General features: G+C 40.4%; 1 protein-coding gene across 4 annotated transcripts in view; it reads right to left on the reverse strand.

Annotated features, from left to right (window-relative positions):
- ADAMTS17 (ADAM metallopeptidase with thrombospondin type 1 motif 17) overlaps nucleotides 1-24,933 on the reverse strand; it is a 207,042-nt gene that overhangs the window by 116,431 nt on the left and 65,678 nt on the right. For all 4 annotated transcript variants that reach the window (XM_080397204.1, XM_080397203.1, XM_080397205.1 and 1 more), the window contains one exon: nucleotides 1,257-1,362. In XM_080397204.1, the coding sequence (XP_080253330.1) occupies nucleotides 1,257-1,362 (106 nt within the window). The remainder of the gene's footprint in view (nucleotides 1-1,256; nucleotides 1,363-24,933) is intronic.

The raw sequence follows: 24,933 nt of genomic DNA on the forward strand, positions 1-24,933 counted from the left end.
AGGAGATATATTTTCATCTTGTCATTTTTGGTAGCAATCTAAATATCCTCCATGCAAATTTTAAATATATTGCCATAAAATAATTATTTGTCATGGAATGAGATTGGCCAGAATCTGAACACAACATACTGGCTCTGACTTAGCTGTCAAATACTTGTTACTGTAGGAAAGGAAGACACAGCAGACACATAAAGTGTAGGATTCCAGAGGGTGCAGACAAAACTTATGCACAACTTCTTACTAAAGGAACAATGGTGGGATTTCCCACCTTCCATCCAAGAGTCCAAAGGAAGGAGTACTGAAAATCCCATAGGTACAGCCCTTGCCCCTGTATATATTTGTCCCTGCTCTAGTTCTATACCTTACACAGTCTAACTGTGATGCAGTGCAACCAGAGTGATGTCAATGGAAAGGGAAAAAGCTCATAAACATTATGAGTAAGTGGATATTACGCTTCGCCTGGAAAGCAGTGGAGCTGGATACTGACCTTTGCATTAACTCATTAACTGCACTAAGATGATGCAGGTGATTCCTCCAGTCAATTTTGTTTTCCTCAGTTCGCGGGATATTTACAGGGGGCTTTAAAAAAGTTTTCAAAGTCACCTGCAGAAAGTACTCTGTAATCTTATTCTGCAAATTTCTGTCTGACTAGGAATTATATTGTTCTTCGCTTTTTTCCCTGTAGTGTTCAAAGTGTGTTTGTTAGCTTGATTGAGCAGATCAATCAAGGTATATAATTTCTTTCTGTTCATCAAATAATACTGCTTAAGTGCATTTCCAAAACACTGATGCTTACAATTTCAGCCACAGTAGATTACTTCACATGCAGAGATCAAACCATTACCAAAGTATTTAACTATTAAAATCCTTGACATAGACATGTGAACTTCAGCGAGAATTTAGCAAGTGTAAAGATTTTGAAGCTGATGTCGTTTACATGGACCTATTCTACAATATAAACAAAAGCAGAATTTGTCTCTTAACTACTTTCATCAATCATTGAAGAGAATGAGGACTCTTTGTGCTACTCAAAATCAAAACATAGAGTGGAAAATAAGGGAAGATCAAATAGAAAGATTTATGTGTGCTAAAATAAGTGTTTACATAAGTCTCCTAAAAATTAAGTTTTTATCTATCTGCTAGGTTTATGAAATCGTAACAAACATGCCACACTAGTAATTTCACTTGTATGGCTTTAAAGAAAAGTATGCTACAGTGGCATAAGTAAAGAAAGAAACAGGAGGACAAGTTCTTACTTGTGCCCAAGTTCATGTGCAATTGTAAATGCCAGATTGAGACCATTGTCTTCAGCAAGAACGCACTTTCTCTTGGCACTGCAGACCCCTCCCAGGTAAGCAATTCCTGCAACAGAAACACAGAATGTTCCCATCAGAATCAGTGAAACAGCCCATTCATTCAAAATGTACCACAGTAACTCAACCAGAATGATAAAAAAATGCACCCCATGTGAAAAATGTTAGAGCAGATAGCACACAAAATCACGTGAGTATTTTGTTCATTATCCTATTGAAAAATCAGTCTAGAATTTTGTCAGACAGGGAACAAGTTAAGCACACTCACCTTCACTGCTTTCATTAGAAAATATATTTCACTGACTCAAAAATTCATCTAAGCTTGTCTATTAATGCCCTTTACAACAATGTTGGAAGATGCAGTGAAGTAGCCTTAACAAGCATTTAAAAGCAGTTCTCCCAGTTTTCAGTATAAAATTTTCTCTCCTTGGGGAGAAGGAATAAAACAGTAAAAGCAGAGACCTTCTTAAAGGATCTTATGTTTTCCCTTATTTTCATACTTAAAGAAAGCAAGAGTGGCAGAGTCAGAAAAGCTGGCAAAGGCAAACTCCTGATGGTGAGTCACAAAGCCGATGTAGGTAGCAGAACTCTTCTATGACTTAGTGGAATTTAGGATTTGATCCCATGGATGATTACACAGTACTCTCTAGGCCTGTTTGTGTGGGCACCACAAATGATTGTAGGCTGAAGTAAAAAAGGAATTCAGAAGTTATGGCATGAAACTTCCGCTATGGAAAAACAATAGCCTTCATACGCCCTTCCTGTGTTCAGACTGTCCCCTGCAGAAAGTACCACTGTACTTGGAAACATTCTGATGGCGTCACAGGCCATGCACAGAACAATTCGCTGATGAGATTTTGTTTCATCTGCCATCTAGAAACCACAGTTAAGCCATTGGGAGTTATGCACAAAGGTTAAAGACAGAGCCTAAGGATGTCTCTATTTACACAAGTCCTTCACTGTCAAAAAGCACCTCTCAAAAGCCACACAAACAGTTCAAATGTGCATACAAAACAAGATTTCCAGATAGCATGCAGTAACCTAAATGCCAAGTTCATCCTGCCACTTCACACATCCTTCTGCCATGCTGGAAGAAGAGGAGGTATAAAGACCTTCCAGAAATGCCTTTCAATTTTTTCACAGCAGATATATTTGTTTATATTTAGCAGGAAACAAGAAATCTATTTCCTTGTTGGAATACTGGACTTGTAGAGGGGTAGCTAAGATCTAGCTATCTTTAATGAGTAGACCACAATCATGCAATGGAGATACGATCTCCTGGGGCGGGTTTTTTTTCTGTCCCATCTGTCAAAGTTGACAAAGCTGTGTTTATGAGAGTGCAAATGTAAAACTTCAAATCTGGAAAAAGTCCAGTTCTGTTCTTATGGGTTTTGATAACAATTTGGATACGGATATTGTTGCCAGGAGATTCTGGATGGAATGAAGGGATGGGCAATAGCCTTCTAATTCAGCACTAGCAGTAGAATGAAGGCAGTGCAGAAATCAGACACTAACACTTGCTTACTTTGAAAGCGCTGACTGTGGAAGACCAGATTCACACCACATGCAAAGTACGAAAACAAGATTTAATCTTTTTAAATCAATGACCATAGGAGGCTGGATTTCAGCACTCTTCTTAAACTGACTCGTTTTTTACTTGCAGAATAGTCCTAAGGATGTCAAGGAACTGCTCAGGAAGCACTATGTTACTTCGAGAAAGATTTTTGAGATTGCAACCTCAGTCCACACACCTGATAGCCTAATACGTGGGTCATGGGACAAGAAGAAATGGCCTCAAGTTGCACCAGGGGAGGTTTAGATTGAGTATTAGGAAAAATTTCTTCAACAAAGGGGTCAAGAATTGGAACAGGCTGCCCAGGAAGTGGCTGAGTCACCATCCCCGGAGGTATTTAAAAGATGCATAGATGTGGTACTTAGGGCTGTGGTTTAGTGGTGGACTTGGCAGCGCTAGGTTAAAAGGTTGGACTTGATGGTCTTACAGGTCTTTTCCAAGACTCTATTTCCAACTGGTTCTATGATTCCACAGAACAGAATCTCAACTATAGGCATCTGCAGTGTGTCTTGGGCTATGAATATGCCTTCTGTTTCTTTTAAAGACCACAAAACATTTCTGGTTGATTTCTGAAAGGGAAGTTGATATTTCTCCTGATTTATATCTGCTACTGTGCACCCTTATGGTGACTTGCAAATAATACCCTCACCAATAATAGTCTTTTGCTTCCAACCCTACTTGGCATCAGCAATTTCTGGGAATACTGTTGGCAGGAGGAAAAAACTGTTTAGGAAAATGTTAGTTTATTGTAAAACCAATAGCAGAAGGTCTGAGATTAAGAGGAAATTCCAGATTTTGGTTAAAGGGAAGCAAAAATTTAATATTTGAGTCACAGAAGCTGAAGATGAAAAGGAACAATTAAGGGACTTAGCCAACCCCCTGCTTCTTTAGATTTCTGCCTTTTTGACTTCTTAAATCCTCTCCCAGCATGCACACATGAAACAGGGTACTTGGGAGGAAGGATGTTTCATGCCAAATTGCTAATGCAGTCCATAGCTGCCTCTCAGCTGGAAGATACTGTGTTGTCACAGGAGACAAAGTTGTGATGCCCCATCCATCAACTGCCGGTAATCCTGATCGCCAGCTGTGAGAGAGGAAAACTAGTGAGGGTTGTCGCATTCACCTTCACTCCCTAGCATGCCCAGCCCAGGTTCTTCCCATAGTGGTGTCCTATAAGTCACTCCTGGAGATCTTTCTGCCTTTTGGGGATGAGGAAAACATAGCTCTGTAACAAACTGACCCAACTCAGCTGAAATACACTTCTACAGGATACAGAGGGATATTCTGGTTACCTTTCAGCAGTTTTAGGAACAGCTAACTGCAATGACCAGAGCAGGATTCTTACTGAAAGTGTTTAATTCCTCTCACTAAACCTGATTATTCCTTCTTTATCTTCCATTTAATCAGTGCCAAGATGTATGTCAGTGTATCTGACACATGAGGTTTTAACTAAGAAGCAACAAAACAGTCGCTTGGTGGTCAATCAGGCAAACCAGTTTGGCTTGAAATGATTCATGCCAATATCCTTCCGATAAATTCATAAAATTAGTCCAAGTCAATGTTTGCTGTCAGTTGGAGATGGAAAGGAGCAATATTTCCATGTTTGGGTGATGTAGTGTAGCAAAATAGTCTAGTTCTTTCAATATATTAAGAGTGGTTAAATATCAATGTCAAGTACATTACCTCAAAAGGTAATTGTTCTGAAGTCTTTGTTTAGTGGTTCTAAGCCCCACTGAAACTGACTGGCAATAACACTGTGCTCTGCTAAAAGCCTCATTATTCAAAGGTGAGAAACCAACGATTAAGGACTTGTATATCCATCCGTGGCTGAAAAAGAAGTGACTGTGGCTCAGTTGCAGACTCTTATTCACCATATATTTATTAGTTATTTTCAATGCTTAATGTGAACCCTGTGTGGCCATTTTATATTTACAATGAGCAATTTACAAATGTAGACATCTAAAATTAGTATATTATTACAGTTATTGATTATCTGTTGCAGTGGAGCGCAGGGATCTGGCAACATAGGAACAGAAGTGGACAGGCAGGGAAACACAATCCTAGAAGAGCAGACAGCAGAAAACTTTGCAGTACATGAAATTAACTCAGTAAGAGGTTCAGCTCATGAACTGCTGAGTGCCTGTTAGTAAAAGTCATTCTAGAACAGCACGCCAGTTATAACAAATTGTTATAACATTTTAAGCCTGAAAAAGCTTTCTTCAGAAATGTTTTTGAAATATATATTTTCTATCAAACTATTTCCTAAGACTATAATTTTCTTTTGGACTAATACACCTTACTATTAATTCTTTCCTTAGAACATAAATAGCAAATACACTATTGCACTGCAAACATAACAGAGTTCTTTAGTAAATATATCTAAACCATTAAGATAAATGCAACTTTTCTGTAACCCAATACAATGATCCATATATTTGATATGCAGAGAAAAAATATGCCTTTAACCAACACTGATAGTAGAACAATGCCTTGGTAGCTGCATTAATATGATTTATTTTCATCATTGGGATGAATGGAAACTGCTGTTTGCCTCTTAAAATTCCAGATTTTTATCTGACCCTTTCAAGTCTGCAGAACTAGGACAGAAATTTCATTAATTCAGACATGATTGCGAAAATTCTGGCAGGTTGTGGTTCTACCAGGCAGGAATAACATAAGAGGAACTTCTCTTATTTGGTAATTTTGCTTCTGGCCCTGTCTGGGAGACAGGTGTGTGAAAATGAAAAATAGGGAAGAAAGCTGAACTGTTGGTTGGTTGGGTTTTTTTGTTTGAGGGGGGTGGTGAGTGGTTTTTTTTCTAAAAAAAAACAACCCACACTTCTCCTGTGTTCATGCAAATATACACAGACAGTGGCCTTCTTCAGGGAAAAAAAGACCGTATCTTTGCAGATGCAATACTGACAGCAATCAGCACAAATCAATTTTTAATATCAAAAAAATTCAAGCAGGAGTATCAGCAGTAGAGGGAAAGGAAAGCTAATTACTATTTTTACTATTACCAAGTGTGAGGGTTTTTTCCTTTCTCTCATGAGAAATTGCATAATTATGGTCCATAACTTCTGTGCTTGGGTTTGAATGTGTAGAGCTATCTGCACTTCCACAGCAAACCTTAGGACTCAGGCAACTGTGTAAACTCAGATTTATCCAAAATGTTGTCATACATAAACAGTTTGCAGCTGTTGGCCTTTCTGCCAGCTAATGAGCCCTCTACTAGCAATATCTCTAAGGGGAACGATTACATTTATCCTACCAGCTCAGCTAGGCATTAGGATATTACATACTTGCCACAGTGGTAGCCAAAGCTGGAAGAAGACAAGTTCTGGTGCCTGGGTTCACATTTCAGTCTATTAGAAACACCCAGGACCTCCTTCTGACAACTGCAGAATATTCACTCAGCAAGTGGTTTGCCCAGGTACTCCAGCTTTCAACTCTCTACTGTCTTGTTTTCATTGCACTCCTAATACTTTAATCTCTTCTTTTGCCAGCCACCTCTGGATAAAGAACTTCTACTTGATTAAAACTTGGCTAGCTTTCCTCTTCTCACTGTATTTGCTTTGGGAAGGGAGCCAAACTCAAAGTCCTGAAGTCTCCTTGGCACAAATGGAGACTCACTGCATATCCACATGCACAGAGCAAGCCTCCCATTCCCCACCATTACTAGTTTGGTGTTGAGCTGATGTTCTTCTCATCCTCCCATGATTTTCAATTTGTGCAGCTCACACATTGCCATCAATTACACTCCTGCAGCCTCTCTTAACATCCTACATAAGTAAACTCAGGAAACCCTAGAAGTGATTCATGCTCTGCCTTTCCATTCAACGGCAATGATATGTTTGACAGAGATGCCCTGCCTGTATTTACACATAAATCAGTCACCAAGGGAATCTTTCAGTGCTTATGATACTTAAAAATGAAAAATACTTTTCCTTTCTATAAAGCCTACATATAAAAAGTTCCAAAATGTAAAAACATTAAAGAAGTACCCACTAAACTGCCTCCAAGATAGCTCATAACACAATCCCTGTTCTACAGCTGAATAAATAGAGGTCCCAAGAAGTCAGCAGTATCCAGGTGAAAAACAACAGTATCCACGGAAGAACCCTCTCCAACATGTACAACTCAGAGAGGCTAAGTTTGTTATCATCACTGTCCTACTGAGCCTCCAGTTCCAAGTTTGGTTTACTGGGATCATCCAGAAGAAGCTAACAGGGTGAGCTGTTCCTTCATTTTATGAGAATGTGCTATTTCAAAGCCAGACATGCAATTTTAGTGGCACAGATTAATTTGGCTTAATGCTGGATAGTCATCTAGATGCCAATTTCTGTTAATCTTGCAGTAACAACCTGGTTTCCATTAGAGTCTGATATTCCCGTACAGAAACTGTTTTTCTGAGCAATAATTCTCATTGTCACTGTATTTAATGAAAAACACGCTGGAAACAATACATTTATGAATCACAAGTACAGGGATTATATAGTACAACCTTCCAATGCACAACACAGTTACAGTCAGATACGAAAACAAGTTAGCAATCATGCCAAGTGCTGTACCCAGTGTAAGTCATAATATTATGAAATGAAGTATTTATATATAGGGAACTCTGATGCCATGGAGCCTCTGATGGAACAGGCTCCCAGGCACTGCAAGAAGTCAGCCATAGCCTACTTCAAATAGGCCTCCCCATAAGTATGCCTTTACCCTTAAAGGGAATGTGAGATATGAAATAAACTCAATTTCTATGTGCCTGAGAAATAAATCTACACTGATAATGAGAACACCATTTTTCCTCTGTTTGTGCTTAATCAAAGGACAGAGGATATAACCCACTGTCTGTCTCATTCTCTTAGTGCCATATAAGAGACAAAAATGAGTTCAGGAAAGAAATCAGTTCACAATTTACTTGACCTTGTTGAGTGGCAGAACATCAGCTCCCTGCCAAGGGCTTAAATTCCCTCCAAGGTGGGCGTTGGTTGAACTGCATTGAGAAAACAAGGCAACATAGGACTGGTTCAAATACAACCCTCTACACAGGATTGGATAGGCACTCAGATAACAAGGGAATAGTCAAAGTTCTCAAAAGTAGTTTGTAATTCTGCAGGATTTAAGGTAAAATACCACACAGGTAGGTGTATTGTGCATATATGACCCCTACTTTTAGCCGGTGGAGGAAAGTAGTGGAAGTAGTTTCCAGCACTGATTTTTTTTGAGCATTGGTAAGCCCATGCCATTTCTGCAGGCAGATAATGATCAGGATTCCTGGGAGTCCCAAAAAACCTCTAGCTAAGGGCACATGAGATTCACTCCTCTGACTCTACAGCACACATTTGGTTTTATACAAGGTTTTCAAATTGGTATTGAAGTCCCAATATATCTTCCTCCCTGCCTCACTGAGAAACTGGGAAGTACTACACCAGCTTTACAGAAAAGCTAATTAAGACAAAACATTCAAATAACTGGTAAGATCACACACGAAGTCACCACTACTTCTGAGAGTACACAACAGACCCTGACATCCTGTACATAGCCAGCTTGTTACAAATGTGCCCATCATTGCAGAATCTTCTTCTCTGGAGAATCTACCTTATCCTAAAATTCAACATGACCTCTATAAAACCTGTTTCTTGCCTCCAATCCAGCATGACCTGCAGAGATGCAGCATGCTTTCCCAGAACTCAGTGTACTCTGTGGCTGGACACCTCCCCTGTGGGACTGATTGTTGTCCTGTAGTGCCCAATAAAATCTCTTCTTCCTTGTAACTCTGAAAACACTGCCACTTCCAGTATACACAACTGCTGTCAGAATCCCAAAAGCCCAGCAATAAAAATAAATAGCTGAAACACAAAGCATAGTTACTTTCTGAATCTCATTTTTCATTTCATTACACACACCCTGAAAGACTAACAAATAAAATCTCTCCCTAATATTCACAATACTAGCTGTGATGTTTCTAGAGCTGATAGTGTAATAGTCCTCAGAACATGAGGTCCTAATAGCACAAGTGAATGAAATACACAGTATCTTTTCTAGGGCATACTTTTCTGACTACTGGGAACACTTGGTACTGAAATATTACTATGACACCCAAGTAACTTGCCTAGTAACTTGCCCTAGTGTAATGTTTCACAAGACCAGGACTCTTAATTGTGAGAGCCAGATTCAACCATATGCCTTAATCTTTGTGAACTGACTGGGATTCATGCAGATACACCAAAGTCTTAGACACCTCCGAAACTCAGCAGAACTTCTCAGTTGACTCTTTCAGCCCCCAGTGAACTCTGTGCAGGAATGCACTGCCCCCCTTTGCAAACAGATTAACTGACATCTAACCAAGGGTTTGTCTATGCAAATTGCCCTACTCTATACCTTTCTGATAAAAAGTCCTTTGGGAGGCTAGACATTTTCATGTCTGTAAACCTACAAAGAAGGCAAGACTCTGCAAATCATTAGAGCTTTAAGAAGCACTTTTGCTATCTTCTTTTTCTCTTTGTTTAATTACCCTGCAGGACAGCAATTAACAGAACATGTGGAATCCCTTCCCTTCCCCAGCATGGCCAGTTCTCAGCTTTGGCTTTCAGTCTTTCTGTGGGGCTTTTATGTTTCCCTGGAACCCTCCTGTGTTTTTCTAAGTTTAATGGATGAATCATTCATCTGCTCCTTTACCAACCTGCCTACACATAGACATTCCCCAAGATGTCAAAGAACCTTATTCTAATGCTACTTGCATTGGATTTACACTGTGCTAACTCACTGATTTAAGCAGAGCCTCTCCCAACATACAAGCAGCTGCCCAGCCAGTTGAAAAGCCCTAGAGATCGAGTCCTCTCATGACTTTAGGGATAATTGTCCTCACTCAAGCTAGTAAAAGGTCACTTCAGATACCAAATGCATTGAGATGAAAAAAGCTTACAGATGTTCTGACACATTTTTGGTCTACAGAAGGCTTTAACCAAGGTCTATAAAAATGTGCCAGACAGGCTATTAATACTGCATTATGCCAGCAAAGAGCAGATAACCTTTGGAACCCTCAGAGGTTTGGCATGGGAATCTTTGAAAACCACATTCCTTTCCAATGTTATTCAACAAGGATTTGTGATCACATGTATAAATATTCCCCCCATTGACCATACCTGTGCAGAGGTATGGCGTTCACAGTAATTCAAAGATAGCTGGAAACAAGCATGCTGGTTAGCCTCATAGAGCAGATACCCATCAAGAGTGACACTGGTACTGCTGATCTTGCCTTGGAGCAAGGCAATGCATTAAAAGGCCACCTGAAGTTCTTTCTAGCCCTAATTTTCTAAGTTTTTACAATAAAGCACTGGGATCTAAGAGTCATCAAAGGAGGAGATAAAAAGAAATACCCTGTTTATTTGACATCCACTCTTTGTTCAGCATGACATCCTCTGTGCCATTAACATGGCCCCTCCCCTTCAGCAAACCACTGCTTCCCTAGATGACAGCACATTAACAAAACCTCTCCATCTAATGTGACAGGAGGAGTGGCTTAATTAACTGGAGCAGAGGAGTTGGAGTATCATCTACATGTTTACTCTACTTTGATATGCTAACAGCTACATTCCTGAGAGCTTCTCCAGCCCACTCCCCAGCAACAGGAGGCTGGGCTGCTGCTGAATGCAGATTTCAAATGGGCAAAACCACAGTTCCTTTCTGCATTACAGTTTCTCTAGTTAAATATGAAGTTTTGGATATTTAGTCCAAATTAAACCACCATTCCCAAACATAGATTCCCAAACCCTGGCAGCTAATTCACCATCTATTTATAGACATCATTACAGAGTGCTGAAAGTCTCCATGTGCACACATGGAAATACATGGGCTTAATGACTCAACGATGTATTAGAACAGCTGTACTCCTGTTAAGCGGAAAGGCAGGGGAAGAGCTAGCTAGGTGGATCTGAGAGAGGACTCCAATTGGGTCGAAAGACTGATGGACTGGATGAGTCAACACAATGCCAGGAAGTATACAGAAGCCTGGCATAATTCAAAATTTAGTGAACAAGGAAGAAAGACAGCTGGGAAGAGATTAGGGAATGAGAAAAGATGGGAATAGAAATGTAGCAAATGGAGATGAGTTTTCCAGAAGTCTTGAAGAAACATGACTTTGATCTCGAAAGCAGCAGGGAGTCACTTCTGTGGGAGGCAGTGGTCAAGGAGGGCAGGAGATAAGATCAGAAGGGAAGCTGAGCTCTCTGAGAACTTCTGTGTGTACTTATTGCTGGAGAAAAATGGATCTACAGCCTTGTGTCATATGTCTCTGCCATCATGGGTTCACTTGAAGAAAGGTAGGAGCTTTCAGGCAGGGAGGCCCGCCCCTTAGTGTGGGGAAAAAACACACTTCGCATAAGGAAAGGACCGTTGCTGGAACTGGTATAGAAACAAGCAATGGAAATCAGTGGGATATAAGCTATTGAAAGAAAAGAGACAGGCATAGGGGACAAGGCTGGTCAAGGGTATCTCATACCAAAAAGGAATCAGAACCAGCAGAAGTCAGGAGAGATCTGATGCTTTTGAAAGACGACAGAAACATGTGACTATGAAATCAAAGAAAACATCACCAGTAACTGTGAAACAAACTGTAAATCAGGATTTGGATTCTGGCTCTTGAAAGTCACCTCTGCCTGGGGCTCAAAGGCATTTGGATTTTAATCTCTTGGACTAGTTTTTTTATGTGGATGTAGACTGCACTGCAGAGATGAACCTGCTCATCTTTTCTACAAACTGTTGTAGAATTAAGTAGGATTTCCCTTCTCACATGAATACAAATATTGGCATGATAATATGCAAAAGACAGGCAACATACCAAGGGAACAGCACCGGATTCAGGATTTGTGGAGCTGTGTGAATAACTGTCTTTCACTTCAATGGCTAAAGCTGAGACACACAGGATAGAAATGAATCCACATCTCTCACCAGCTGAGTGGCTTAACAAGAGGATGCTCCACCTGTTCCTTCTCTAAACAGCCTTCATGAATCTCACCCTTCACTTTCTCAGATGTTATTAAAAATCAAAATTATTTTAACATTTCAGTATTTTCACTTTGACCTTTTCAATTTGGTGGAATAGGCCTGAACTCAATAATTCCTTCAGTGTCCCCTAAGCTGCATCTTTCAGCAAATAGATAACTGACCATAAGAAAAAAAACCAAACCCCAAACAACTCTGCCATCAGAAAGGAAAGTGCTTGAGGGCTACCATGTCGCACGCTCACCTATCTGCCACATGCCTCTATTAATCTGCTAACACCTATGCTGTTCTCAGGATGTGTTCCCATCTGAAGGTTATAGTCTTCCAAGAAATGGAAAAACATCGCTGGCATTGCCTGCAATAACTGCAGCTTTACAAATTGTGTAGGGTTCCAAAACCAGCTTTGAGGCTATTTTCATCTTGCTTTTTCAGATGAGTTCTGTGACTTGCAGTTTTGAATCTGTCAGTTTGTCCCTGCAACTCATCTGAGCCATGTGCTTCAACAGAGGGCCTGAGTTCAGAGGGAATAAAGGGGAATGAAGAAAAAGATCAAATCAGAACTTTTAATGAGATTGCTAAACAAAGAGGAACATGGAATTCAGCAGCAGGGATCCTGGAGCCTTCAAATTCCTCAGTATCTCCCTTCCAGAATGAAGAGACAAGGTCAGACTTGGCAATAAATCAGAAAAAATATTTGGACTCTCTGTACCAAACAGCATCTGCTTTAAGAGCTAACAGTCAGGGTCCAGCATTCAGTTCCAGTTTTTCGTAATTGCAAACACTAAGAAACTCATGAAGCTATTCAAATAAATTAAAAGATTCTTTTAACAGTTTCAAGAGCTTTACTGAGGCATACCTATCTCAGCCTGCTGTGATGTTGGTTGGGGGTGTGTTCATGAGCAAGGATCAGTCCTGCAACCATTAAAGAGCATTCAGCAATGTATAATGAACAATGTTGCAGTGTCTGGAGAGTTTCAGCACAGTCTGCTGAACGGGACAGTTTTGGAGACGGCTGAACACCTGTGCTGCTGATGAATGGCATTCTTCCACAGCTCTCAATTAAACTCTTTCCATGTTCTTGAAGAATGACTAAGCAATTGTTACTCTCAAAAACTGAATGAATCTATACTTCTGAAACATGTTAATATTTAAAGTGTATTTTATTTTTAGGCACTGTATGCGTGTCAAGCTGTTCTCTTGGCAAAATAAGAGCAGCTTAGGCGACTAGCAGAGCAGGCCAGCAGAACGGGATGATTCACAGTAATCAAACTTTGAACAGATGCTTTTCCAAATTGCTTCTGTGATACTTCTCAATTACAGCTCCTACATCCTGACTTACAGGGCTGTCTAAGCTCCTGGCTTCACTTTGTCAAGCTGCCAGCCAACACACGCACTGATAAACTTATTTAGCAATTCTTAGTTCAGCCCTTCTGTTTTAATTCTTTGCTGAGTGCTGATTTAACCTCACAGCCTGCCTGACTTGACAAAACCGACAAACCTGGGGTTTGTGCCCGATAATGTTAACAGGGTTGAGCTACTCTGTTGGAGTCAGAACTTGGGTTGCAGAGCTTGTGTCACCCAGGAGAATGAAACCTGTCCCCAACACCTCAGCACTGGCTACTACATCTGCTGCCAGGAGCAGGGAGTGAAAATGGTCCTTCCATATCGGTGGGCAGGAAGAGGAGACCAAGGCAGCGCCATAGGCTTGCTTCTCTCCTCAGCCAGTACCACAGTCAGCACTTCTATTCTGGCAGAGCATGGTAGTATGGTGGAAGTTCATTACAATGAAGAAAAAGACGAAAAACTAAACTTACTGCAAAATTAATGAACTGATTTCCTACACGTTGCACTGCCACTTGGGGTTTCTGATGTAAATGTGAGTGAGGCAATCTTTCCCTCAGTGGTAGCATCAAAGGGAGAAGGCTTTCTCCTCTACTCAGTTTCCTAGTTTTCAGAAAATTTCCAAAAGGCTGATATTTCTCTGAGATCCATATTCTCAAATTTGACTCAAATTTACCAATGGGTTAAAAAGCTGTTAGGGAAAGACTGTCATTGGGGCAGACAGACATAAGCACAAAGCACACACATTGCATATACACACTCACCAAATCAGGTTAAAATGACTGCTAACCTAACAGGCCCTCCTCTGGGTTCCCAAACAGAGCTGTCTGTTTCAACTTCCACCCCACAGGAGGGGAAGAAACTGCATGGTACTTTGTGCAGCCAGAAACACGTCACAGCACCCGTCTGACAGAAGAGAAGTAATGGCTCATTTCAGAGGTAACGTACCTGGAGGTATTTTTAATATGTTATGAATCTACTTTCTTTACTACCTCTTTCTCTAAATTACTCAAAAATAAATTGCCACCTTTAAAGTAACACAAGCTAAAGAGAAATTTTCACTAAGAAAGAGACCAGCATGAGCTTTCCTCACACTTAATAAAAAGAAATCTCTCGAGTTCAAACTCGAGCTCCTGTGAAAGAAAACACAAATTTGGATTAATACCACTGAGCTCCTTGCGATGATTGACAGCAGCCAGAAGAGTCCATGGTGCCTCACAGACACAAGTCAAGGCACAGTCCCAGTCCTGAGGCCTTTATAGTCTGAATTCAGAAATGACAGCACGTGAGGCTCGGAGGGGGACTGCACCTGCAGGCAGCACTAAAGAAACTTACTGTCATAGTATCCTACAGAAGCCAGCGGGACATTTCATGCACATGTGTTCATGTTATTGCTCTAGGTCTTTGTGATAAAGGACCAACAACAGGAAAACTGACTCTTCTAGTCTCACGTGCTTCTGAGTAAAACACCCCTGGGAAGTACAGAAGCACCTATATATTTGTATCCTGACTGGATGACATTTCCATTTCTGAAACAAATCTCTGTGTCCCTGACTGAAAACTACATGTTGGGTCTGCACCACGGTTTGTAGGGGTTTTCTCAGCTGTCACACCCCGCTCAGTAAGTGGCTTATGGAGAGAATTTGCCACGGTAGCAGCTGTACTTTCCAGTTACTTAGATTGGGTATTTTTGCACAAGCCTGCTTTGGTGCCCAGTGGTGGTGGCCTCCTGTCAGCTGCCATGTAATGAGATGCATTTCCCAACAAAGCCACCTGATTAATGATAGCATAAACAGCTTCACAGCATTCACAGCAAAGCTGAATATGTATTACATCCGATCTAATTGCACTAGCTATTGTAATCACCACAGGCTTGACCAAAATCTTACTGAAACCAACAGAGGTATTACCACTGGCTTTGGAGAAGGTGGATTAAGCCACTTCCTGGCTTCTTTTACTTAGTTCCCGTACCCAGAAGACTGGCCTTTGTCTTTTTTACTTCAGTGTAAAGCCAAAAAGTTTTATTTACTTCAGTGTTTAGACCATGTTGCGGCTCACAAACACTGGTGCATGAGTGGGTATTTTGTATCTCTGTAAACATGCCAGTTCATTGAACAAATATGACTACAGTTTTCCTATGTTTGAAAATGCAACAAGAGACACAGATAAAGATAAAAATAGATAAGAAGGATTGTTCAGAGATACTCAGTCAAAAGTTATCACTTTTAAATCTTGTCATTCAGATGAGAAAATCCCAAGGATATAACTACCACAGCAAACACACCTCTGCATTGCAACAAAAACTGCAGCAGTCAGGAGCTGGGGCAATTAAATACTTTCAGAATCCAGGACCTTCTCTCTCAGCCGAGAGCATCGCACCCTTCCCCACTCCTCAGTTTCAGAGAGACATCACAGAGAATGCAAACATGCAAGAGGGTTGTGCCAAGAATCTCTTATCCTCACTTTGCTCCACAGAGGGAGAAGGGAAATGCGAAGATCCAAGTGAGACATAAACACATAGAAAGAAATCTGGGGCAAATCAGAGAACATTATGGAAGAAGGAAGTGAGCCACAGGGAGGAAGAGACATGAAACTGAAACATAATTAAGCTATCAGACTCTCATGAGGCAACTGACATCTCTGAAAGAAAAATACAAAGCTTAGGACTTCAATAGGCCTAAGCAATATATTTGCATGCAGGATCTGAGGCCCAGGTTCAGGAAGGCATCTCTACTTCAGATGCTGCTTAAGTATGTGTCCAGATACAGGTCAGGCAGGAACCACAGGGAAAACCACCTGGAAGGACAGAGCAACTCCAGCGAGCAGCGCTGCTTTTCTGAAGTCCAAGTCAACAGAAACTTGTAAGAGGTCGTCAAAGGGATTCGAAGGAGCACCAGTACTTCCCCAGAACTGATCAGGAGTCAAGACATAGGGCGACAGAGGTGTAGACAGGAATTTCATCCATACTGGGACCCAGACAAGACCAAGATGGAGGTAGTACTTTCTCTCTGACCAACAGACATAGCTAGAAAACCAGACAAACCTAGTACCTAGAAGATAGGAAACATGAATCTATAGATTTCTTAAACAGAGATATAAAATATAAATTCTAAATGGAAATCTAACTTCAATCTTTTACTTCTCATTTCAACAAAGTATGAGTAGACTGATGGACTCATTTTAGAGCACCAGTTTAAGTTTTCAATAAATAAAAACATCCACACATGGTTTCCTCACTTAATAGCCAGTTTTCGTATAAATAACTGCGGTGTTTACCCTGTTTTCTACTACAGCACAAATATTGTACTTGCTAGAGCTTGATGGATGACAATATTAAACCAACAAGGAGATCCTCAGCAGAACATTAATGTGTACCCAGCAGTCTAATTATGGTCAGGCAGACCCTTAATGCAAACAGATCAAGCAAAATGGCTACACAAAAATGTATGACACAACTACACAAAACCAACAAATATCTTCAACCTGCTGACTGCTCACGATTACTAAAGTAGAAATACAAGGCTAATTGCAAGCTAAGCAAACACAGAAATCCTTAACATTCTACAAATCATGCTGAAAGAGTACAGAAGGAAAAAGATATTTGACGAGTTGAGTCTAGGATGGTTTGTTTGTGTTTTTTTAATTTTAATAAGTTCAACATATTTCTATCAGCTGATCTAAAAGGTAAAAAGACTTGTCAAACTAATTCAGACAAACACATTGCAGATTATAGGATTCTGAACCTGAAATTTAAAAATGTATATAGCAGAACTCCTGCGTCCAAACAAAATTCCAAGGTTTCAAAGGATAGTCTATATATAGAGAGATATAATATATGTTACCTATATATACACACAACTCAGTGAGAATTAAGCTAAAATTTCACCATCCTCTACAGTCACCTTCCTATTTAAATTGGCAAGAACTTGATAAGAAAACCCCACTATTTTCTACATCTGGTCAAATTCAGGAATGTAACATTCAAAGTACTCTGCCATGCATTCAGACACAGTATTTTTTTTTCCCAGAATGGGCATTATCAAAAGACAAATACATTCAAATAAATGGATATAGAAATGCAAACACATGCACACATAGATATATTCACATATTTTTGCATTGATCTAACGAGGAAGCAAAAATAAAGAAATAGCAGCACTTTCTCTCTAGTCTATCCCAACTCAGAGAATCATTACACCCCTTCAAAACAAATAATTGCTCAGACGAAAGAGAACACTAAAAGTTAAGCCTTTCAGAGCCACTGATCACAAATGCCACATTGTATTCACTCAGGGTTAATGAAGTTTGGTGTAATTTCCCATCTAGAAACCCATGCAATCTGCAAGACAGTTGAAAAGCCAAGAGATGCTACAAAATCTAAATCTTTCACTGTATACCAGTGCTGTTGATTATTAATGCGTTCTCCATACCTAGGATGTGCAAAAAATGCAAAATCTTATTTTTGACCTCATCAGCATATTCATTTCTCAAAAGACACAAAACTCGAGGCAATCTTTGTTCCCTGCAGTATCTGACAAAAATTTGTGAATTGGCAGAAAAATAATGGACCTTTCACCAATACTTTTTCCTCCTTACACTTCAGGCCACTGAAACCAATTATTTCTCATGCTCCATGACCACAAATGTCAGGCATTAACTACTGCAATGAAACTCCATCATAAGCTTTCAGAAAAGGCTAGGAATGTGAGGCCCATTGCATCTCCCCCTTCTCCTTATCTGTTCTGGAGGAAGAGTCTTCAAAAATTCCAACAAGTCACTGAGCCATGATCTTTCTTCCTGTCCTAGAAACCATGCTGGCTTTCTTTTATCTCTTTTTATCTGTTAGGTCTATTTGCTCACCTCTAGCCATTTAAAATTTCCCAAGAAATGAGGTTAAAAGTATTATTCCGGATTTTCTGGACACTGAACAGAGAAATGTGAATTTGCTGATTCAGCAGACCAGTCCTTAGCTGAGCCTTATCTCCATGCCAGATGTTCTAAGGTGAGGCCAAAAGATGACTAAAATTATCCCAAAGACATAAATTCTGAGCAAATTATGAAGTTACCATCTTACCTTTGGACACAGTCTCCTGTGGAGTAAAAGAATTGAGCTGGGATGGCTGACATGATTACTGCCTGTTTTCTGCATCGTGCCTCTCTGGAGTTTGCTGTCGGAGCAGCTAAGCCAGGTGCTGTTCCAAAAGGGAAGGGGAGCTGAAGGTGGGCATGATAAGACAGGTAGAGGCAGTGGCCCCACTGACAAAGCTGCAGTCCCACTGCACCCAAGCAAGGTGAGCAGAGAGGTTCTTAGCAGAGCTTTCTTGAAATGCTGTCCTCAAAGCTAGATACCTGAACCATAGCCTAAGCTGGCCCAGGCAGCCAAATTCCCAGGAGGGCTGGGGCAGCACTGAGGGCCCTGACATTTGCCATTCCTGCAATGCAAATGCATCCTGTATCCCCCTGGACTGCCACAGTTCACAATCCTACATGTTAATGCAAAGTTATATAGTAAATCATCTTAGTCTTCTGTAACTGCTTCATCCTCTTTCTCAACTTCCTAGATGCTTCTTTAAATGCCTTCTCCAATTCTAAAGCAACAGCTACTGAAGGAAGTTCAGCTCCTTGATCACTCACTTTTTATGATCTACCATTTAATAAGCTGCAAGACTCTGTGTTGACATACAGAATCCTTGTCCAATGGTCAAATATAAAGGATTAAAAAGACAGCCTGCTGAAATATGTTGGATTTTTATTTACATGGCATGATTTCCAAGGTGTAGGGTATCCAGATAAATTTGCATTTAAAGTTTAAATTCACTTCCACTATGGGCAACAGAGCATTTATAACACTTCTAATGGCCCCAGTTAAGACCTCCAAGTAGGCTGAATTTACTCACTTTTTCATTTACAACAACAGCGCAAAACAGTCTCAGCTGATCAGCTCCGAGTCAGGAAACAATTAAATACAATTATTTTGATGCCCTGTAACCATTACTCAAGTATGGGACAGAACCTCTAAAAATAAGACTGTATTTTTAGAACCTGAAATACAGCTGTGACCACAGATCATGAAGCAGTCATTTTCTTTAGCCTTTCAATTTCGCTGAACTGTGAATTCAGCATGAATCTAACTATGAAGTAGAATGTCCCTGTAGAACACTGATTTTGTCAGCAAAGGGGAGGTGCTTCTCTCTAACACGTGATGGCAAACCACGGTCTGCGCATTCTTGGGTCAGCACAAAATTTCATTACCTTTCCCACAGCACTTGCCATTAACATGTAAGCCATGAAGTCAGCTTGTACTGGATCATAGCTGGAACACACTTCCTACTGTATTTTCAGCCTGCTGGTAAACACATGCTGGCGTAGCAAAATCCTTCCCCTGCAAAATAGGCTAGGTATTATACTAGGTCATGTTACCAGATGGTTAACCACAGCTGAAAAAAAAAACCCACAAATGAAAATCAGTGCAGGTCAAGCTTCCTTCTTGGGGACCAGGGCAGGGGAAGTTTTATACACACTTCCCAGTGCTGTTTTCTTGGTTATCACTAGTAAAATCTCATCTCTATGTTATTTAAAACTTGTTCTCAAATTGCATTTAGTCTTGGCAGCTGCAAGACCAAAGAAATGTAAAAGTACAGTAGGCAACTGTCCTTCATTTCCTTCCTTTACTCTTACATATCCTGTGTGCAATTGGAATGCTTCTATTTGATTATCCAGTGGAGCAAATGCTACAATGAATGCAATCATGCCTTATTACTCTACACGTCTGTAGTCTATTGCACAGCTATGTACAGATGTTTTTACACAGCTTGGTTTTTTAGCTACAGGGTCTATAAAACAATAGAAACTATCTGAAATGTTTTCAAGCCAGCAAAGGATAAAGGCACCATAAAGCAGTCAACTGGATAAAAGCCATCTATGTCTGACAGGAGGGGAAGAAAAATCTCAGTGTTTTCTCAATTATAAACGTGTCAGCTTTCTTAAACAATATGTGGCTGCAGTCTGCAGCAAAGTGACTAGGCTGCAACGTGTAAACAGGTAAAAATAAAGACCCAAGCCATGGAAGGAAGAAACACAAACCTTTGGCCTGTTGAAGGTTTGAATCATTATTTTACTGACCTGAAGAACTGGCTGCTGCCCAAAGAAGATGAGCTTCCACTGGGAAGTCCTAAGAAGAGGTAGCATTACCTCCAGCTGAGGGGCCTGGACTGAGATTCAAGAGCTGTGGCTTTGCCCCCAGCCAGCTCTGTCCTTTGGCATGTCCCTTCACATCTTTAGGCTTCATTTCCTCACTCAGTACAATGGGGATAACAACAGTTCTGATCTCTTTGGTAAAAAGCTTTTAACATTACTGACGAAAAGCCCTATTTACAAATTAATTTCCTTCTCCTCTTAAGAAATTATTTTTTACAAATAAAAAAAGAAAATATTGAAAAAACCCTCAATGTACTGTTTAATGGCACAGGTCTATCAGGGAGACACCATGAATTAATGGGTAAGACAGTGGACTGGAAGTCAGGATGTGCAGAATTTGTTCCCTGCTCTTTGATAAGAAACAATGAGCAAATGCTTTTGACTCCCATGCTTTCCCTGTCCACCTGGTCTGAAGCATGTCATAGCAGAAAATCCTGCTTTCTGCTGCAGAGAATCTTGGATTGGCATTTCTAGCACAGATGACAATAGCAAGCGATGGGTTATTTACAGCGTACTGACAGCAGGTTTGACACTGTAGAAACCAAACATTATTCTTTTTCTACAGCCTTATGTTATAAAAGAGAAATGAGGAAGCAGGATGCACTACGAAAGCAGAAGAGATGATTTTATTTGTTTTATGTTCATTCTTGCAAGAATCCCCCAGAGAAACAAAACCTCAGCAAGGGAAGTGATGGAGCTGGTGTGTGAAGCTTGTGAAGCAGCGCAGAAAACATGTAAAATCTGCAAGTCTCCGTTTACATGGATGAGGCAAGAGACAACAGCAGAAATACCCCAAAATGATCTGTCAGAAGAAATGGTCTGTCCACAGACCTAATACAATGGGATTGTTCTGTGCATGCCTGCCTCAAAGGCTTCTCAGCTTCACACACACAGTAGCAAGGAGCAGTTCCAGAGCTTTTCTTGACAGTTGTTTGGCAGGGTGTGCTTAGCTGGACATCAATTAGGTTTCTGCTTTCAGCTTGTCTGTTTGCAAACACAATGACCACATTCAGAGATAAACACCAGAGATTTCTTTAAATCATGATTAGATGGTATTTAGCCATAAGCAAAGCCTTGGTTCTTAGGCAGTGTCCCACAAATCACCTCTAATTTAGAAAACAATCAAGGCAGAAAACTGCCTAGGAGATAAACCTGTAATTCAGATGTTCTAGCATAGTATATTCAGGCAAAAGAAAACTGTAAGACCTGTCTGTTGCACGAGAGAAAAAGAACCATTAGCAAATCACATTTCTGATTGTTTTTTACTCCATGCTAGCAGGCAAATTTACTGATTTGCTTCCGACAGACACTATCATGTAAATTCATTAGAAACTGTTCATTAATCAGTAATAACAAGTCCTTTTCCCAACAATGATTGCACGTCAAAGCCCGAGACATAGGAAGGGGGTGAGGGGTAAAAAAATGGGGAAGAGAACACCTTGTGCAGGTATCTGCCCTTTAAGCTAGGAGACTGAAATTCCCAGGTGCTTTGTGTACATGTCTATATAATTTCACAGAGACATAAATGGCCCTGGAGTGGAATGCAGTACATGTTTGCACCCGTACCAGTCAAACTGCACAATAATTTAGCACATAAAGTGAGTTATGACATGGAACTGAAATGAAAGGAAAAAGTCAGAGTATCAGAATAACTATCGACAAAGTCATGGCAAATATATTCCCTCATGACATACTCCTTTTAATAAAGGCAACAGAAAGGAGCTTAGTTACACACCGACCTGACATTAGACTAGGATTTGGTTCAGAGTCCTAAATGCCTGATGGGAAAGTACCATAACACAATTCTTGTAGCCAGTGAGTTTTCTGAAGATATCTTTCATTCAAATAGTAATCAGCACCCACCTTGTACAACGACAAGATGTGATGGCCTGAAGGTTATCTACTCAGAAATATATTGCCTGGTAAAGGAACACCATGGTTCATTTCCACAGTATTTCAGACAGTTGTTCTCTTGTATTTACCAAAACACATTACCATGAACCATGGAAGAAGGTAAAGTTTGCAAGCCAGGCTTAAATGTCCTGCACCAACTTTGGGGTAAGCCATAATAAGGAAGACAAATGCTCTATCGTAAAGTCTGACTGGAGGGTTTGAGTGAGCAAGAGGAAAAGCAAGATTTAAGATCAGCAAAGATACACTAACAAACAAAAGCAGGGTGGTAAGCTGGTGAGAAGATTTTGGGCACGCTGTCTTACAGCTGACAGACTATGTACATATTTCAGCAAGCTAGCTTAAATATCTATGAGCATTAACTACCAACAGCAGTTTGATGGTGGAGGAAATGCAGGCCCAGGTACAGAGCAGGAAGTGTGCTATCCCTCCCTGCTGACAGTGTTTAGCTCCAGATTACTGAGAATAAGTTGGCTTCATACAACAAACATACAACAGCTAGCAAATAGACACCACCATTGTGAAGCCTATTGTTTTATCTCATGGAATGGGTGCTTACTAAGAAGACAGACAGATAAATAATTGGAAAATAAAAGTGCTTGAAACACATTTCAGGGCTACAAAAGGAGAATGATGTATGGAGGAGAACTAATAAAGAACTGCTGGAGGTTTGCAAAGAACAAAGTGTAGTAAACGTAGTGAAATTCCATGACCTCAGTGGGCAAGCCATGCGGTTAGCATGACAGAAGACAGACCATCCAGGCCTCTCTGGGGAGAGCAGCCTCTTGGTGTCCAGGCCCAGCTGAACAAAGAGAAGATGAAGGAACAAAATTGAGCAAGAGCTTCTAAGAGCTCTGAACTACCACCAAAGAGAAATAGACCCTTGGCAAAAAGGCAAGGGAAAGAGGTTAATCATGAGAGCAAATGAGGGTCTGTGATACTTCAGAGCTGGGGACTGGAAACACACGGAAGAGGGAACAAAGACAAACATACAGAAAATCTGTCGCTAACCCTCCCTCCACTAAATGCTTTCATTTTCATTCTTGCCCCAAGACACAAAACAGCTGAGAAGATGAAGAAAAAAGTGGAGATAACTAGAAATTCTGTTGACAGCACTCACAAACTAATACATTTCAAGAACAGAAGAGACTGATCAATCACCTCTTTTCTACAAAAAGACCTTGCAATGGGACTATATAAACTCCAAACTAAGGACAGTATCTTGTGTTTGGCTACTGCATCTTTTCCAGAAAGACAGTAATTTCTCAGCTACGGAGACCAAGAATCCACCACTGCCCTTAGTATATGGAATGAATAAAGACAAACCTAAACATGACTACTGAGCTGCAAAACAAACCCAAAGGCAAATGAAATGCAAATACTTTACTTACTGTAACAATTGAAACAGAAAATAAGCCTCTATAAAATAATACTGGCACTTTACTCAACCAACTACACTGCAGACATTTTAAGTTTTCATCTAAATCAATGAGAAAGTTGATGTATTTAATAATAAATAAGTAGTCTGTTAAAACTGGCGTGCCTAGCTTTTTTATTTTTTACAGACTGGACAGAGGGAATAGATTGTGTATATATGGCCTTTGCATTTTGTTTTACTTGCCTTTCCAAAAGCAGACTGGTCAGCTTCACTGTGATTTCTACTGGGTTTCATTTTCTGGCTCTCACAAACTATTTAAAAGTCTTGCAGAGAAACAATATGTCAGCGATTTTGAATGCTCAAATAGACATCTTAATAGATATGTCAACTGATTTTTAGAAGGTACAAAGGACCATCTTCAGAATATCAGGCTTTCCAAAGGTGTTTCGAGCACCCCAAACCAAGTTGTCTCTCTAGAAAAAGCCTCAGCCAGTTTTTTGACAGAGGTTCAAAGGAGGGTTGCATGTCTCATACAACATATAAGAACATGACTAGGATCCTGACTCTAAGGAAATCACTAACACAACTCTCACTGACTCCAGTGTAAGAAGGATTTTCCTCTAGTTTTTAGCTGTGAGTCTGCAAACAGCTGTGCGCATGTGAAGCAGCCCATCTGAAGCCATGTCCCTGAAACAAGAAAGAAGGAAAAGCCCACACAGGACACCCAAGTGAGGAAGAGCAAGGGTTACGGCAGCAGCAATTCCTGATTACTTGAGTGGCTGTGCTCATCCCAGTGCTTCTATTAAAATTTATGCAATCTTATATTACACTCACTTGGCACACAAATTTTTAGTGGGAATTTGGAAAAGGAGAGATTGCTAGCTGGTGAAAAGAAATTGGAAGGCCGTTGTGGGTAGGGTGGGGCCTGAGAGATGGTAGTGATGAATATGCCCAATAGCACAGTTCTGCACTGTCTGGGTTGTGCAGCCAAGCATTTATTCCCTAGCAACCAAAAGGCAAGGGAAAAAGTCTTCCACTGCACTGTACCACAGCTCCTGTTGGTTTCATAAAGCCAGCAGCCTCACTCTCCATTGCCTACACAGCCACAAGTGACATAAGAATTCGCAGTGCTGAGAGCTCCCCTTCTTTCACAAACACCAAATCAACTTGATAGTGTTTCTTTAAGGGACGTTTTAACCTACAGTATGTTCATT

Source organism: Falco punctatus (assembly GCF_963210335.1).
Source record: "Falco punctatus genome assembly, chromosome: 7".
Lineage (NCBI taxonomy): Eukaryota > Metazoa > Chordata > Aves > Falconiformes > Falconidae > Falco > Falco punctatus.